An 18780-nucleotide genomic window follows, 5' to 3' on the forward strand; every position below is an offset into this window, starting at 1 on the left:
AATAGTTCTCAGACTATTAATGCTGGGTGTTATAGTTCTGCTTTTTTAAGTCATTGGTCATCTTATAACAAGAAAATATGGGAACACTTTGGTGTTTCTCTTGTCCACATTTGCCTAGAAAACATCAGAGAACACAAAGACCACATTCATTTTCTTCTATTAGAAATATTTTAATTATAGCAAATACATAATTATCTGGATTATTTTAATTCTATAAGTTTACTATAAAATTGGTTGTACAATCAATTTTAGTTGTCTGCTACTGTTGCTTTGTCACCAGTATTTACTTCATATCGACCTTTTATTATACTGTTTTAAGAATTAATGCTATATAATAGAATAAAAGTAAAGTAAATGAGATTCACAACTAAGTGAAATGTATTGTATTTGGAATAAATTTACTGTAATGCAGAGTTCCGCAGAAAATCCCTCAAATTTACCACTCTTATGTTGTATTTCCCGGTTGTCAAACTAGAAAATTGAAATACCTCAGGTTGGCCAGCAGAGGGCGCTTTTACATTTATAAAGAGAGGGAAATTGCACTGTTCCTGTACAATGTAACAGTGTAGTGTGCCATGTGTGAATATGCAATGCGCATGACTATGAATGCATGTGTATATTTTGATTTATATATTCGTTCACGTGAAGATTTTAAAATTCCACCCCAGCTAATGAGCTTACCAACCTGCTTGTTTTCAGACTTTAATACCTTCTTTTTCATATTCCCCCATATGTTCCACTCCTTAGGTTTATCCGGTGACATTATGCTTTGGAATATATTGTGGATATATTTTGCATAGATCATGTTCTGTAGGAGGGGTTTAAAAATTGACCTTTATGAAACAGCCTCCTTCTCCCTGGCCCAATCTGTCATAGCACTCTTTTTGTTGTTGTTTTGTTTTGCCTTTTTATAGACCAAAGTCCAATCTTAGATTTGATCTATACTATTTTCTGTTAAAATGTCACAAAATTTATCCTTGCACTTGAGGACCAGAATAATGTTTTATAGCACTAACCTCTAGAAATTTATAAATTTTTAGACTCTCTAGAAATAAATATCAGATAGCACTTGAGATCTTGGTGGGAAAGATAAATGATAGAAAGGGTACTATAATATTCTGTCAGAATCACCTATACTATTACACGATTGGTTTGAATTAAGATAGCTCCTTTTTACTGCTATATTTTTCTAAATTCACTTACATTAATTATTGGGAACTAGCAGTAACTAGCATGGAGGCAATCCAAAAGGCAGATACGAATTTGAGCTGAGAGAGACAGAGATGCTGTTAATGCTGACTTTGGTGTTTGTTAAAGAATAATCTAGGTTTGCATTTTATTTGAAACCTACTGTGAGCCATCTAAGTAAGTCAGTTATGTGACTTACAATAGCATAATAGTTCTAGGAGGATTTATCATTCAAATCTCAAGAACGAAGACAGATATTTTGACAGAAAAATCTCCCTGTTGTGCAGCTAATACATGCTGGACGTATTTTTATGGCATCCCTTTTATGGCCGCAAACCTAAAGGTTTCTTTTTGTTTTCTTTAGCACATTTTAACAAAGATGGCGATTTTAATTTTATTTTGATTACGAGACCTCACCTTCTCTATTTTGGTGTGTGAATGAGGACTAGAAGCTAGCTCAAGCAGTGGCAATACGGAGTGAGTTGTTCAGGAACCAAGCACTGAGTTATTGTCCTCACTCTCAGTGCTTATAATCCAGTTCAAGAAAGCAAGTCATATGCCCCCAAACCGAAGCAGTAATCTATCTGTTGCAAAAGAGAAAGAATTAAAAGATGAGGAGGGAACACTTGTGAGAAAAAGGAAGAGTGAGAAAACTTACTAGAAAAAGAAAATGAGACATTTCGTCTGAGTCTTCAAAGTCCTGTGTTAGGTTTGTAAATAAAAGTGGCAGGAAGCGTTTCAGGTTGCACACACATCATGAGTAAAAGTGCAGATATAGGAAAGCGCAAAATGCGTTTCGGGTGGGGAATGTGAACAATGGGGGAGGCAGGAAGTGTATGAGTAATCTCTGTACCTTCCACTCAATTTTGCTGTGAACCTCAAACTGCTCTAAAAATAGTCTACAAAAATTAATCCAGCTATGTAATATGACATTTATTATAGATGATAAACATATCAAAATCCAGCTGTAATAAACACAGCAAAATTCTATTAAAATTTGTGTAGACTAGGTGATTAGAGGAGACCATTTATGCAGGGGGCACATACGACTTCTGAGATCACTGAGAAATAATGGGTTTCTCTGTGATTTTTACAAATGCTTTTCTAATGCTGAAAATATTCTTAAAAGTTTATCATTCATCATTTGAACAATTATAAAATAGTAGCATGTTGCATGTGTGATCATCCCAAATGATGTTTGTAGGAAAGCCCTAGATTAGAGGCATGTATTGTTGGGGTACTAGCATTGGCTCATACTGGCTTGCAGGAACTAAATATGCCGGTGTCTTCCTAACTCTACACAGTGACACCGCACTGCTAGCTTGAAATCAGCCATGGTGGGAATATTTACATCATAGAGATGGGCAAGCACTTTGAAATTGTGGCTTCCCCCCCATCCCAAAGAGCCGACTTTTGAACATTTACCAGGACACCCTAAAATGTATCTCTTCACATACTTTCCTCATGACTGCTAAAGTCCACTTAACTTGTACAGCTCTTCCCAAGGGGTGCTGACCAAAGAAGTTTCCAATTTATCTTCTTCTATCTTGCCACCCCTAAATCTTGTTATTGCCAAGACTTACTTCCCATGGGGTCTTCAGCTTATCACTCAAAACTGGCTCTGCGCTAGAAATTTTTGCCGCTATTACTGAATGGCAGTGAACAAATGGGCCATTCCAGTGAGTATGGTTATCCCCACAACCCTATACTTTAATAACTGTCTTTCTATTTGGGACCCAGCTCTGAAGGCTAAAGGGCAGAGAGATACAGTTTAAGCCAGCATCCTGAAACACAGTTGAAATTTAATTCTGACTGAAACATTTCAGCAATATAAAATCTGTAAACAGGAGCAAGGAGCTTCATGGGCAGCCAGCTATGTGGGCCTGTGGCTCTAGGAGAGATTTTTTTGTTTTTTGTTTTTTGTTTTTCCTCTTTGGGAAACTCATTTCCTAGAAGCTTGGATCCAGGAGAGAATATGCAAGGTGGGTGGAGGTGGCTTCTCTCCATTCTGTGGGAACACATGTTCCCTGGCACGGAGAGAAAAATCTGACAGACCAAAATGTGAGCGTGTGTGTGTGTGTGTGTGTGTGTGTGTGTGTGTGTGTGTGTGCGCGCACGCACACATCCATATACATGGAGCTGAAAATAAAAGTCATCTATTTCCTCTCCAAAGAAGATTATTTCAAAAGAAAAGGAAATCTGTATTATTAGTAGTAAGGAAGTAAGTACCCTTAAGAGAAGCTCACGCTGTGTTTGTGTGTGTGGCCTTATGTGCACATGCGTTGGAAGTTTTAGGGGTCGTCTGTAAAGATTCTAGGCTGTGGGGATTATGCAACTAGAGAGAAGGTAGGAATCGTGAAAGAGGTTAACTAAAATGCATCACGAAGTCAGAACTAGAATAAACTTATAGTTACCATGACAAGTGAAATTAGACTATTTGCAGGCCATGGAAGTAAGCACTGCCTCTCAAGAGAACCTGATCTCTTTACGAGAACTTCCTCCTCATTACGCACAGGGGCCCCTTGCCCTGCTTTCTGCTGTAATACAAGGAGAAAGTGCGGTAGCCTGAGGCCAGGGGTGAGAAAGGAAAAACAGTCTGTGGGCTAAAAAATGCATCGAGGCTAAAGATAGGAGGGATACCACCTACAGGAATAGAAGTAAGAATTAATTTGTATCTTACCTAATGAAGCTTAGCTCTTAGGTTGAAAAAACAATTCATGCAACTAATTGTTATAATAGTATTTTCCAGCAGAGGGCATACTTTACATTGAAATAGATTTAAAAAGGCCTTCAACCAAGAGGTTTTCATTTTATTTTTTTTTAACTTCAATGCTTTTGGCTTCTAAATGGTTTAAAAATATTTTAAAGTATTTAAGGTCTGGAGGATGTTAAATATGAAATTTCTCAGATTCTAGTTAATATTTCTGCCTTATTAGTAAAATATTCAAGTTGTGATTGCAAAAATGAGGCAGTTTTTTTTCCGAGACTTATGGACTGGTCTTAGGTACTTACTATCATTGAAAGCAAAGCTGTTCTTTTTTGTGTTGTTTACAAAATTATTACAGAAAATCGTATCTTTTAACTGCATGAGTATAATTTTCCTTCATTCCAATAGAGTTTGATATGAATAACTACTTTTTTTTTAAAACAGAAATAGCCAACATTTTCTAATCTGTTACATAGCTAGCTTTGATATTTTCCCTAGAGGAAATAACACCTATATAAAAGTTAACTAAACATATTATATAATAAAAGTCCAATAGTCAAAGCCTCTTTAAGCAACAACTTCATGAGAATTTAAGATTTATTTCTCTTCAAGTTTCTTTTCCTTGATCTAACAGAATCATTCTTGTAATAAATGAGAAAGTAGAAACTATTATTTATATTAATTAAAAAGAAAAAGGTTAAATCACTAGTTAGCAGTGGCTGAGCATAGACCTAGAGACCGATTTGTCTGACTCCATAGCCCATGTTCCTTTCATGGCAACACTCAGTCTCTAATTGACTGTTTTATTTGATCTATTTTAAAATCATACACACATGACTATTTATTAGGACATAAGTTCAGATTGATATACTGTAAAAAGTGTAAAGAGTGAAACAAGATACTCCTATATAATCAATTGCAGGAATTCTTGGCTTATAAACTCAATAGGTTGATTTAATTTTGGCATCGCAAAAGCACTTGCTTGATCTGGCTTTTTAGGGTGTGTGTGTGTGTGTGTGTGTGTGTGTGCGCGCGCGCGCGCGCTCACGCGTGTGTGTTTGTAACATGCTTTTTAAAAATGAATGCAGGAAGAAAATCTCCGTGGAAAACATTCTCAATGTTATGGGAGATACAATATATTTTGTTTTATTAATAAAGTTATTTCCTATAGTACCTCTATTTCTATTAAATAAATATACATATAAATATATATTTATATATCATATATATATATATATCATATATATATATAAAATGCGTAAAAATTTGCTGCCTAGGAAACAAAATTATTTTTGTGTTGAGAAACTCAAGACTTATATATCTTTAAAGTGACAAAGAAATAGACCTGTATATATTCACTTTCATTTTTATAATGATTTCTAGCAGAGTTACGGCAATTAATTTTGTCGAACAAGGATAGAGTGTTCTTCTTTTATTTGCATATAGAAAAAAAAGTTTCAACACAGTGTGGATATTTAAATGTAAAGCGTATGAAAGTCTATGGTTGAAATCAAAATAAAACAATCTTGCTAATTTTTTTTCTTGCAAAAATAAGTGGTTTCAAGATTGATAGAAAATTTGACATTATAATGAAAATGTGTAGGTGCTTTAAACAAGCAATTGTATTTCACTTAAATGCACAGATACAGGATTGTTTGCTTGTTTACAAAGCTTCACACAGATCATCAGCTGTGCATGGTGTTAGGTAAAAGGCACTGGGTTACTGGACATAGATTCAGAAAATGGGGACTCCCAGCTTTGTCCCATTCAGCTGTGTGATCTGGATAATGATTTAACCACTCTGAGCTGTAGTTCCTCACCTATAAAATTGCGGTGATAATGGATATCTACCACGTAGGATGTTGAGAGTTTAAAATGTAATTTACATTACATTTGTGCAAGCACTGAGCTCGGTGTCTTCCTAACACATTACAGATTTATTTGTTAGAAATAATCCAAATAAAGAACTTAATTAATAATACCCTATTTTGGGTAGCAACTTTCTTTAATATATGTTATTATTATTTGTGCACGTTGAATTAAATAGCTCCCCCAAATCGTATGTATGTTAGAACAAAGCTTGGGAAAAATCTTGACTTTACATATTCACGGAGCAGGTTTAGGATTATGGTTTAAATGCTGGTGATTAGAAAATAAAATGGAAATTAAATTAAATTGCAATTTGTATTACACTTAGTTGGAAACTTGAAGATACAGTGTTAGATTTTAGATAACAATTCTTAGTATTTCTCAGTATTTTTGATATTTTATTCAATTCTCAGTACCACATTTAAAACAAGAAATGAAAGGCATGTCAAAATTTACTTTTTCGCCTCAAATATCTTGATCTATCTATATTTCTAGATCTGGAATTACCCTTGCAGTGACATTTTTCTGATCTCATTTTACACCTTGCCTTTTTCTTACAAATCATATTCTCTTTTCATCAGTACATCTGCCCAAAACATTCTTCTACTTGACAGTTCTATCCCACACTCGTCTCTGAGCTTCTAACAAGGCATACCTCTGAGAATTGCAAAGTGCCATATTTAAAATCTCTCAGTGAGATGTACAGGTTTTCCTGTGTGATCATAAGGGATTCCTCAAATCTGAGTTTTAGAGCTAATCTACCACAACTGATAAGCATAGTAGTTTCACATTAGTGTATTTATGTTGTGCTAATGTACTTAAACAGGATGTGTGTCCATTGAGAATTTTTCTACAAATTTCTTATTAGCTCTCTTTTAACTTTTAAGAAAGACATCTTACAGATTTGACTGGCATTGGCTATAATTCCATATTTCCTAAGCTAAATAGGCTTCTTCAGATGGGAAGGGAGATGTCATAGATAGATGTCATAAATCTATTTATATGACATTCTGGAAAAGACAAAAGTATAGGGACAGAAATCAAGTCAGTGGCTGCCAGGAGATAGCAGGAAGGAGCTGACTACAAAGGGGTTTGCAGGGAATTTCGAGGTGATGGGAAAATCTTGATTGTGATGGTAGTGACAAAACTGTATACATTTGTCAAACTCATCAGACTATACACCTAAAAAGAGTCATTTTTACAGTGTATAAATCATACCTCAATACAGCTGACTTTAAAAATGTAACTGGTGAAAGAAAGAGAAGATGCCTGCAGTTTTAAGGAGTTGTCCATTGTCTATTTCCAAAGAAGTGTTATTGATAATATACTATGTGTCTGTTTTTCACCAGTTTTGTATCCAGCCCTAAATGTGTGACACCCAGGTTAGTTATAAATAGATAAAGCCTACTTTAATATAATTTATTTAGTGTATTTGGCAGCTTTAGCATGAAATAATAGTTATCTAATAAGTATTATGAAATGTTACCAATTGTAAGACGAACATTATGAAATGAAACTCTCACCCTAGTAATACACCAACTACTTGAATTTTATTTCATGTTCCAGTCCCCAGCCATTAAACTAAAGTGCTAAGGGCTGATCATACCTGATATTACTAAAATCCTATGAGGTAAATTATGCTAGCCCCATTTTAAAGAAGAAGAAGTTAGGGACAGAGTAACTGCAACAGTAATTTCACAAATTTCTCAGATTCCAAAGCCAATGTTTGTAACCGTGTTTCATTTATTTTACCAATTTAGCAATAGTTCCGATGCTTGAGGACTGGGTTGCATAAATCCTTGGAAATAAACTGTAAGGAGGGAAGCCCTCCCTTGAAGGAAAGCAGATTTTCAAAAGGAAGTGATACTGAGTACTGGAAACAGAATCAGTTAACATGTGCAGGTCGTGCCCTCACCACTTACATTAATTGTAACTCTTTGGTAGAAGCTTAGTTTAATTATAGGAGAGAAAAAATATTTATTTCCAACCTCACATAAGCTTCTAGTACCACTGTAGTGCTAGACTTTAAAGATAGTCTTTCTGAACAAATTCTTTTTGATGTTTTAAAGTTATGTTTATTACCAAACTGCTATTTTCATAATGAATCAGTAAATCCATGTACTTTATTACTTTTTAAAAAAATTTATTAATTCCCTACTATTTTATGTAAAAATAACTCCGCGGTTTCTATATTACCTTTCTCATTTAAAGGACATTGTCAAGCCTACATCTTCGTTTTTGGACAAAATTTACACATAAGGAAATGACAAAAGTCATAAATCCTTACACATTTGTATCAGCTTTCGTGTTGGAACCATGGTACTTTAAGTAGGTATATGGATTTGACTCACCACTCGGCAGCTTCTTAGCCATAATGGAACTTTTAAATGTAGCTTTGCCAGAAACTCTTACCTTTCATTCGGAATCGTCTGGGTGTGCCTTCATTACTTGCATTGAACTGTATGTACTGTGTGCTGTAGAGGTGTGCGGTTAAAATACGTTTATTCTCAGAAATATTTTTAAAATATTTTAAAATGTTTTCCTTTGCAGAATCAGACACAAGTTTGGCAGAAGGAAGTGTCAGCTGCTTAGATGAAAGTCTTGGACATAACAGCAACATGGGCAGTGATTCAGGCACCATGGGAAGTGATTCAGGTACTGCCTAACTGTTGTGTAAACCTTAAAAAGTGTGAAATAAGACGCCGTATAGTGGAAAGCATGGGGGCTGTTCGTACCCTCCCTAATGTATTTATGCAATTAAAGCAATTCTTTTCCACAGTTGAAGTAGTTTTGGAACTTTGCCATGTACTTTCTTTAAAAGTCCAACTTACAAAAGTATTAGAATCAAGCTCTCTAAATGTGATCCAGTTCATATCTTTTTGGTCTGACATGTGCCATGTTCCATAGAATCATGTCATGTATTTTATTTATGAGATCTGTTTCAATTCATTTGACTTTTAAATTCTGTATCCAATTTGACACATTTATTCCCAAATCCTATTTTTTTTGGTATTAAGATACATTTTAAATAAAAAGTTAATACTATCAATAAGATGAATGTGACTTTGTAGGTTACCGCAGATAACCGCAGTCCCTCTTTAAATAAAGAATTAGAAATTACACATACCAATATAGTTAAAGAGTTTCAATTTGTATAAATATCTCTTGCATAAGATTAAAGTCTGCAAAATAGTTTTGTAACTAAAGAACTTTGCTAGGTGTTTTCCAAATTGCTCTCCATATTAGTTGAATATCCCACCATAGAGTGCCTCCTCACTCTTGAGCAATCCTTCCTGTTATCAGATTTCCTAACTTTTGTCAGTCTGATCGATTTCAAATCCCTTCTTTCTGTTCTTTGAATGTGCATTTCCATTATTATTGCTGAGCTAAAATGTTAACATTTAAAAAAAATGGGTTATGGGTCATTGGATGTCTGTTACACACTTTTCAATGTTTATCTGTACGTTTGAAATATTTCATAATTAAAATTTACAAACCAAAAAATGCTTTGCAATGGGGTCAGCTAAGAAGCAGTAGAAAACGGGCAAGTTGAGAAACAAATTATTCTTTATTTGTTCGTGATTGAGTTGTAGAAAACACGTACAAAATGTGGTATACTTCAGATTATTCTTCCATCTTAAAATAATTATAGAAATTTAGATCCACAATAGGACTAATGGGTCAAAATAATTTACATAAAGATGTTCACCTGCCCTGAAAGTCTTACAAATTAGAGTGTATCACCTTTTTTATTTAAATGTCCCTTCTCTCAGTAACATTCCTGAATCTCTTAGAACAAGTTGGTTTGAGGAAACCGAATTCACCAAATGTCAGTCATAACTTTAACTTTAATTAAAAATGGTTAATTCATTTTCTGTTTAATTCAATCACTGTTTATTAAATCCTTGCCATGTGCTTATTTCTGTGGATTATATTTATTTTTTCTACGCTTGTTATACAATTGTTTAATTTAATTATTAACATTTTTATTAAATGCTATTGATGCTGGAACTCAAAATATACACTAGTTAATATTTAACATTTTTATGGACTGCTTTAAGCTTCTGGACCTCATCCTAAGTTTTGTTTGTCTATGTAAGGGCTTTTCAACAATGTTCACTCATTCAATAATTATTTAATGGCTATCCTCTATGTGCAGGGCATTTTGTCTAGTTAGCTCTAGACAAATAGTTAGCAAATGTAACTATTTACTGATTTTCAGTCCTCAATGTGGCATGGAAGACATGATAAATCTAAAAGCAACCTACTTTTAGAAGGCAAATACATTTTCAAAGGCAAATATATTTGAAGACAAACGCATTTTCCAAGGGTGCCCATGGACGTTCTAGATGGGGTCAGTACCTAGAAAAAAGAATGGCTTTGCATAGGGGGTAGTAGAATTCTGAAATAATAAAATTATTCCTTTCCCTTACGTGCACAATATAGGATGAAATAGAAATCAATTCAGGAAAAGGTTTAGATGAATTGTAAATTGTTAAACAAATATTGAATCCCTGAAAAACATTACAGTGTTTGGGATTATATTTTAATCTTTGAGGTTGCCATCAAAGGGACATTATTCCTCATGTCCTTTGTCCACCTTCAGAGGTTACATAATGGGCCATAAGGATAATGGACACCACCCAATACCATAACATTATGTGCCTCTGTGGAAGTATTAAACCCGAGTAAAAGGTAGTTAGCGATACTTTTAAAGTTTAAATATTCTAATTACACTATGGAAGGCTTTTTTGTTTTTCTGTTTCTGATTTTCACAGTGATATATAGCTTCTCACAAAGTAGCAATTTTTTTGGCAATACACATTGGCCCGATATATGGAAAGTGTTTCCTTACTATTTTGAGGTAATACCTATTAATATTTGTCCAGCTGGAATGGTGTATTTTGTGTGTGTGTGTGTGTGTGTGTGTGTGTGTGTGTGTGGTTACATACTATAGGTAAAGGAATACTTTTTTCAATTTCAAACACATGCAGTGACAGACCTTTTCTCTCCAAGAATAACTCAGCTGTCAAAATCACTGTGAGAATGAAATTTGCCACATGGTGTAGTTCCAATAGAATGTTATTATTTAAGCCCTATTTGATTTCATTTTTTTTCTGACCATTTATATGGTATAGTATAATTTTAAGGTCTTCAATCAATATTCATTGTAGAGGAAGGGCATAATGTTATTCAAAGCCTGTACATATTTTAAATACCATTTTCATTATTGCATTTAATAGATTTTGCTTTTCAAGGAGAGCCAAAAAGAAAGAAACAACAAACAAACAAAACCCAAACATTTTTTCTCTTTTTTTATAAAAGAAATTGGCTCCTGGCTCATTGACACCAGTCCAGTTCTCTCCTTCTGGTAACAGAGAAGAGAAAATTCTCTTTTCATTGCTTATGTGGATAAATTCTTCCATCCCTATGTCAGAGGATGTGATAAGGCAAGAATCAGGCTGAATATTTAGCACTCATCCAGCTCTTTTTTTTTTTTTTTGGATGCTATTCTCACAATGAATCCAACTATAATTTTTTCCATATTCGCTCTGTGCTTCTCTTTTAAACTTGGGGATGTCCATCCGGTTTCCTAGACTTGACTCAAAAATGTGGAAGTTTATTGAGCTGTCCAGTTAATAGCCACATATTTTTAGTAGCGGCAGGATAGTGCCCCAGGCCCTGAATTTCTTGAGGACTGGGACTGTATTCTTGAGAATGCATGGTTATAATAGGCACCCAATAAATAGTTACTGCAGAATAAATTAGTGGTACATGACTAGTTAAGTAGCAGTAAATTGTCATAACTTTGATTCTACAATTAAATTTGAACACGACAGCCCTTTCAACATTCTAGGTCTTCTTAATTTATTAGTACAATAAATATCTAATATGCATAAGTGATGCTGATGTTCTACTCATTTGATTTAGTTTTAGATCCCTGGGAAAAAGACTTTGAAAATTTCTCTAAGTTTCTCCTTTTAATTTCTGTTACTCAAGGATCTAGTAATAAGCATGAAAAACAAAAGTGGGAAATAATGATTTTTAAAAAGTACATACAGCTATTATGAGGAAAGCAGAACATTATTTTTTTTTAAATCCATGCAAAAATATACCTAGAGTCAAATTAAATAGACTTTACTAATTCTTTTAAACAAACTTCTTAGATTAAATAGCAATTTAGCAAACGTAAATATCTGGATGTTGGTGTTAATTATAATTTAAAATACATCTTCCTTTTCAAACATTATGACTTTTTTGGAACAGTTATGTGGCAAATGCTTGAAATACAGGTGGAATATTAGGATTTTGATCATCTACAAAAGCCAGTTAACAGAGAAGTAATGATATTCTTAAATAAATTTGAACCTTCCATAAATGTAATAAAAGATGAATTGTTATAATTGCTGTAGAGTTCAAAACAAGCATGGAAAGAAAACTTGTAAATGTATATTTTTAAATGCTGGTGATCTTGAAATGAGTTTTCCCTGAAAATCATATTAAATGAATCAGCAGATGATCCAATGATGACTTAAATGTATTGCATCTGTGTTCACTCACCCATACAGAAGGCAAATTTCCTGCCAGGTGAGTAGATGGCTCTTACTAAGTGGTATTTGGTGTGAATTTTCCTACCTGGTCGGATCGTACTATCACAAGTTAAAGACCAGTTAAATAGAATCATCCCTTTGCTGAAATGGAACCATCAGCAACTTTTTTTGACGTTAATGGGATTATGTTAGTTTAGTTTTATTGCAATCGTTGATAAGGGAAAGAACACTTACTTCATGTGTAATGAAATACTGATAAGTGCTGTCATTTCATTTTTTCTTATGATTACATAAGCATAAGATAGGCTTTTAAATTGATATAATATTTATTTTACTGCATTCCACATCAGTTGTACATTTTTAGATCTTTCCCCCTCAGGCTAATGTAAATAATATGGTCACTTCTAAACAAAAGGTATTTAAACCAAGATTACAGGAAAATATGAATACATGGGGACATTCATATAAGGAAGTGATAAAGATCATAATTCAAAACCAAATGGCAAAATTAGTCACAATTGAGTTTAAACCAATAAAATTGTTTTCCTTTTAAAAAAAAATTTTTTTTTAATTTTTTTAGGGGGGAATGGGGGACAGTGTGTTTTTCCAGGATCCATCAGCTCCAAGTCAAGTAGTTGTTTCAATCTAGTTGTGGAGGGTGCACCTCAGTGGTTTATGTGGGGATCGAACCAGCAACCTTGGTGGTATGAGCCTGCACTCTAATCAACTGAGCTAACCAGCTGCCCCACAAAATTGTTTATCATCTTTTAATGAAAACCTACGCATTAGAGGGTAGTATGAGAGGAGTTTTCCCCTTTCTCCATAAATATTGCTTCTGTTTAATCTCATTGGCTCAAATGCCCAAAATGGGATTTTTTTTTTGGCCAGTTTTAGATATTTTAGATAGATAAGGTAGAAAGAAATAGATAGATAGATAGATAGATAGATAGATAGATAGATAGATAGATAGATATGCTTTTAGTATTTGGCTGTCAGACAGTTTTTCGAATGAAGAGAAGTAGCATCAGCTGTATCTTCTTTGCAATAAAAAGTAAGAGGGGACACAGAACAAGGAGGACTGAAGAAGGTTTCTGCTTAGCCAGTTCCTTTTGATTTGTAGGTGGAAAAGCTAAGAGAAACATGTAGGTCCTAATGGCTCAACAAAGAAATGGAAAGTCTGATACTTTAAGAACCATAACTGTCAATCCTGCACCACAGCCCTTTCTGTAATTTCCGCCTGGCTTTGCCCATTCTGTGAAAAGACTCCCCCCTACTGCCCTTTCCAGTTCTCCATTCAGTTAATTCACTCCCTCTGCACCCCCACCCCCCAGGCCACTTCCATGACAGAGTGCCTGAGTTGCATCCTGCAAATACAAACAGAGAGCTGAAACCCATTTGGTGTAGAAAATGGTAAATGGATTGGTTTGGACCATACATGAAAAGGAATTGAAACCACAGAGGCCTATGTTCAGGCCTTAGTTATTTTGGTGCCCATTCCCTTATTTATCTTTTTTCCCATATCTGTTTTCCTTTTAACTTCCTTTAGATGAAGAGAAAGTGGCAGAAAGAGCATCCCCTGAGCCAGAGCTGCATATCAGGCCTTACCAAATGGAAGTTGCCCAACCAGCCTTGGAGGGAAAGAATATCATTATATGCCTCCCTACCGGGAGTGGGAAAACCAGAGTGGCCGTTTACATCACCAAGGATCACTTAGACAAGAAGAAAAAAGCATCCAAACCGGGAAAAGTTATAGTCCTTGTCAATAAGGTATTCAAATGGCACATAATATCACACTGTCCATTTTCATTTTATTATTTTGAAGCATTAGTACAGTGACATTTGTAACAAGGGGTCATGCAGATTTATATAGTTTAATTAGGAAAAATGTCAAAGTAAGTATTTTATTTTAAATCATTGTCTTCCCAGTTAAACGAAATATCAAAGTGGAATTTTTCTATAAAACTAGAACATTTAATGAAATGTAACTGATGTATAAAGAGGATATTTATCCAGACATTCTTAAAGGTTGACTGGTACTAATGTATCATTGCATGTAAACATAAATGACCTCAAAATATCACTGGAATCTAGCATCAAATATTGTCTTTAGAGGCTCGTAACTGTTGCCTCTTGGTCAAAAGTGGCAAGTGCTCTTTATCTAGAACATACATAATTTCGTTTGGAGATAAATAGAAGATTAAGTAAATATTTGGCTGATTTATATCAAGTTAAATAGATAAATAATTGTCCAAGATTTTATATATTATAATAGATATCATTAAATGCAACCGAGGTTTTCTTTAATAATTCGTACCTTGGGGCATTTGAAGGCAATCTTTATAAACAGGTATAAGTTTCCTTCACTTTAAACAAATCTAGTGACTTGAGCTTTATTCAGATAAATGAGAGTTTATTCATTTATAAATTTATAAATCGGGGATATCCATATTTACCATTTTATGGAGTAAAAATTGAGTATACTTTTCTATGACCAGAAACAGTCTTTTTTCCCATTACTTATGGTAACTAGATTCCCAGTTATTTCTTCACAGAAAATATAGACTATACAAGTTTCCTGTATTTTTTGGATGTCTATTATGATAAAAGTTTTAGTTGCAACCTGTTTTTCAGTACCAAAGAAACATACTCAGAATCCATGATCTGAATAATTTCCACCATGTGGTTCCAAATGAATTTTGAATGTATATGCTAAGCCTAAAGACCTCTCCTTTTTACTTGTGTGCCCATTATTAAAATTTTTATTTCTTTTGTGGTAAGGGTGATACATTAAACTTTTTGTCCATAACTTTTCATAAATTCCCTTTATTAAGGATATTATTGTTTAGGATACAATAAATTTAGGTGTGAATACTGTTTCTACCTACCAGTCATTTGACTTTAGATAAATTACTAATATCTTTCACTTAATTTCCTCATCTAAAAAATGAATAAAGTAATACTACCCTGTACAGTTGTTCAGAAGTTTAAATTAGATTATCTATGTAAAATCTAGGAATGCCTCAGTGGATGTTAGTTCTTTCTTCCTCTCCTTCCTCCACATCTTCATAACTAATGAAATGGAATTCTTTAACCAGTGAACAGTCTTAAGTGTTAGGTCCAGAAAAAAGAACATAGCTAACTGGACTCAAAACCACTTAAACTTAATCCCATTTGAACATTCTCCCATTTCCTTAAATTCATTCTCATCATCTACCTTCCCAATGAGTTCTTTTTCCCTACTTATTAGTCTGTCTGTTACACCACCTCTTCCAAAGCGTGACCTCAAAACTTAGGACTTATTTTTTATTCATCTGCTTCCTTTACTTCCCTTATTAAGTCTATTAGAGTTGAAAGAAGCCTTCAAAATCCAGTTTTTATCCATCGCCTAGTGGCTGTCTCACCTCTGCTGAGTAACTTCGAAAATCGAGGAGGTCCCCCTTCTAACAAGACAGATCGATCCATGCTTTGACCAACTGACACTGTTGTTCAAAATGACATTTAGAAAGCCTTACATGAATTCATCAAAATCTGTTACTGTGAATCCGCACTCATTGGTTAGAGTTCTTTCCTCTGTGATTCTGCAGAGCAAGTTAGGTTGTAATTCTCTTGTCTTATTACAGTCCTTCACATAGAGAAGGCAGCAAGAGTCATTTAGCTCCTAAATTACTTTTTTGTTCCCTGGGATAAAAATCCCCAGTTGTTTTTGTTTTTTTTAACTGTTCTTCATATAACATGGTTTCCAGTCTTTTCATCATCCTGAGTGCTCATACTTTTCCAGACATTTATCTCAGACCCTCTTAAAACAGTGTCCAGAATTGGACAAAATACTGTAGGTAGAGTCTTATCAGTGCAGAGCTTAGGAGAGATGAGATGTGAAACAGCCCATGACTGCGTTTGCCTTTCTCACCAGTGCTGTCTCCCACAGTGTCATCGGGAGCTTGCTATAACCTAAAAAGCCAAAATTCCTTTTCATTTGAAAGCCTGTCAAACTAGACCTCTCAGTTATTGTTGTGCAGTTAATTTTTGAGCCTACATACAATTACTTATGTTTATTTCCTCATGTCATTCATGTTAATTGATTATTTTAGTTTTCATGTTTTGTATGCATCTAATGCACCTTCCTTTTTATAACAATTACTTGTCCTCTCATTGCTATGTTCTAGTCACGAATCTTTCATCCCATTGGATCTAGGTGATCCTTATGAACCCAAATTTGCAGCTATGTTTAAATGTTAAATTATCCTCATTCATTATTCACATTGGTTGCATTGTTGTGTACACATTTCAGGACATGAGTCTAGTTCCTGATCTGTTTCCTTATTGCTTTTCTCTAAGAATTACCAGAAGTGCTTCCACTGGTTCTTCCACCTGTGTCAATTTTTTTTACTTTATTATCCCATTTCTTTGAACTTTAAAGTAATTTCAGCTTTAATTATTTTGACTGAGTCAGGGAATCTCTGGCCCAGTAAGCAAATATAACCTGCATTCTGTAGTTGGCCCAGGATATTATATCCCTTGATCTAGAACGGAAAAATTCTGTTCCCTAATACCATTCCCTTCCATTTCCCTTTCTCCATCCTTTCCAAAGTTGTCACCTTCAAATGCAGAGAAAAATGAAAATACCACCTGTGCTCTCAGACTTTCTATTTCCTATCTAGGGCTTCAATGCCATGAGAGATAAATCCCAGGTTCCTTCAGATGCTATGATGCAGTCCCATATGAGTCAGCAGAAGTGGGTAGCAGTTGGGTTTGATTAGTCTTGGCAGACACTCTGTCACATATCAAGAAAAGGAGGACCACACACCTCCCAATTAGCCATGTCAGACTTGCATCTGGCTTTTTCCTTGTCCTTTAGTAGGCAGTCACTGCCACCCAGAGTAAATATCAGGATTTCCAACACCTGCTGCCTCCTATGACAACTTATTTTTGTTCTGTAGATGAGAAGATGCTGCTTCTTTGGAAGGTCTTGACTCACCCTTTATGGGTAGAACCTCAGGTCCCTATGTCACTCCACGGTATAAAGATTCTTAAATCTTTCAGTAGCATGAGGGTATTTAAAGACAAATGAAATGTAAAACCTGTCCTCAAGGAATCTACAGTCTAGGAAATGAGAGATGTGTATTAATGATATAATAATACTGTATTGCCCTTTACATCATCTCATTAATACCACACAGCTACTCTTCGAAGTAACTGTAATTATCACCATTTTACCCATCAGAAAACTGAGACTCTGAGGCTTTACTTAGCCTGTCAGGGATGATACAGCCAATAATCAGAACTGAGACTTGAACCCTTTTCTTCTAAAGTCAACTGGTCTCTTTCCACCATACTCACTGCTAGAATAAAAGGATGTGTGAAACATCAGGAAAGTTTTCTGAATGCTAGCAATATGTCAGCCTCTATTTAATTTTCACAACTCTACCACAGGTTAACATTATCCTAGCTTTATTAATGTGGAGATTGAGATGATTAAGTGACTTGTCCAAGCAAGTAGCTGAAGTAATTGTTTTCAGGGCTCACTTTCTTCCCTCTGGATCATTCTATATATTTCCACAACTTTAATTTCCATTCTTTTCTTCAGAATACTTCCTTCTTAGATGATCACCTCTATCTTGTATAAGCAAAATGACAAAAAATACAGTTGACCCTTGAAGAACACAGGGTTGAACTATGTGGGTCCACTTCTACACAGATTAAATATGTGTCAATTGACTTTATGTTATTGGTAAGGCTTCCAGTCAACAATAGGCTATTAGTAGTTAAGTTTTGGGGGAGTCAAAATTTATATGTGGATTTTTTATTTAAGATTTTATTGGGGAATTGGGAAAGGAGAACAGACAAGTTACTGTCCTTTTGTTCTTCAGTCTAGTTGGGGAGGACGTCGCTTCACTGGCCCATGTTGGTATTATCATTGCGCTCTTCCAGGGCGAGGCAGTCGCTCGCCAGCCGTTGAATGGCCGCTCACGGTGGCTCACACTCCCGCTGGCTGCCGGCCACTCACGTAGCTCACAGCAGCCCACTGCAGCCTACGCCGTCGCCAACACTAATGGCAGCCCAGCTCCAGGTCGAGCTGTTGTTCAGCATCTTAGCTGTAGAGGGTGCAGCATCACTGGCCCTCATATGTGGGATCCAAACCGGGCCCAGCTGCTCAGAGCTGGCATCCCAAGCCAACTCCTAACCAACGCACCACTCGGCTGGCCCTTATATGTGGATTTTTTATTGTGCAGGGGTTCAGTGTCACTAACCCCATTTTGTTCAAGAATCAACTGTAGCTCTAGAATAATGAATCAGAAATGACTTTGTGGAAGATAGAGAAGAGCTATGGTTCTCAAATTTTAAAGACTTAAATGTCACAGGAAGCTTCATAAAAGTGCACCTTTCCACAGTGTCCCCAGGGATGGTCCCTAGTTTCAGTAGTTCTAGGGTGGGGCACAGGAGTTTGCATTTTCCAAATCTCTCAAG

The 18780-nt window shown here is 35.1% G+C and overlaps 1 protein-coding gene across 1 annotated transcript in view; it reads left to right on the top strand.

The window, feature by feature from the left end:
- The window catches only part of IFIH1 (interferon induced with helicase C domain 1), a 54104-nt gene that overhangs the window by 17436 nt on the left and 17888 nt on the right, over positions 1–18780 (top strand). The window contains exons 4-5 of the mRNA XM_019636805.1: positions 8315–8419; positions 13862–14082. Coding sequence (XP_019492350.1) covers positions 8315–8419; positions 13862–14082 — 326 coding nt within the window. The remainder of the gene's footprint in view (positions 1–8314; positions 8420–13861; positions 14083–18780) is intronic.

This window comes from Hipposideros armiger, unplaced genomic scaffold, assembly GCF_001890085.2.
Source record: "Hipposideros armiger isolate ML-2016 unplaced genomic scaffold, ASM189008v1 scaffold_30, whole genome shotgun sequence".
Classification (NCBI taxonomy): Eukaryota; Metazoa; Chordata; class Mammalia; order Chiroptera; family Hipposideridae; genus Hipposideros; species Hipposideros armiger.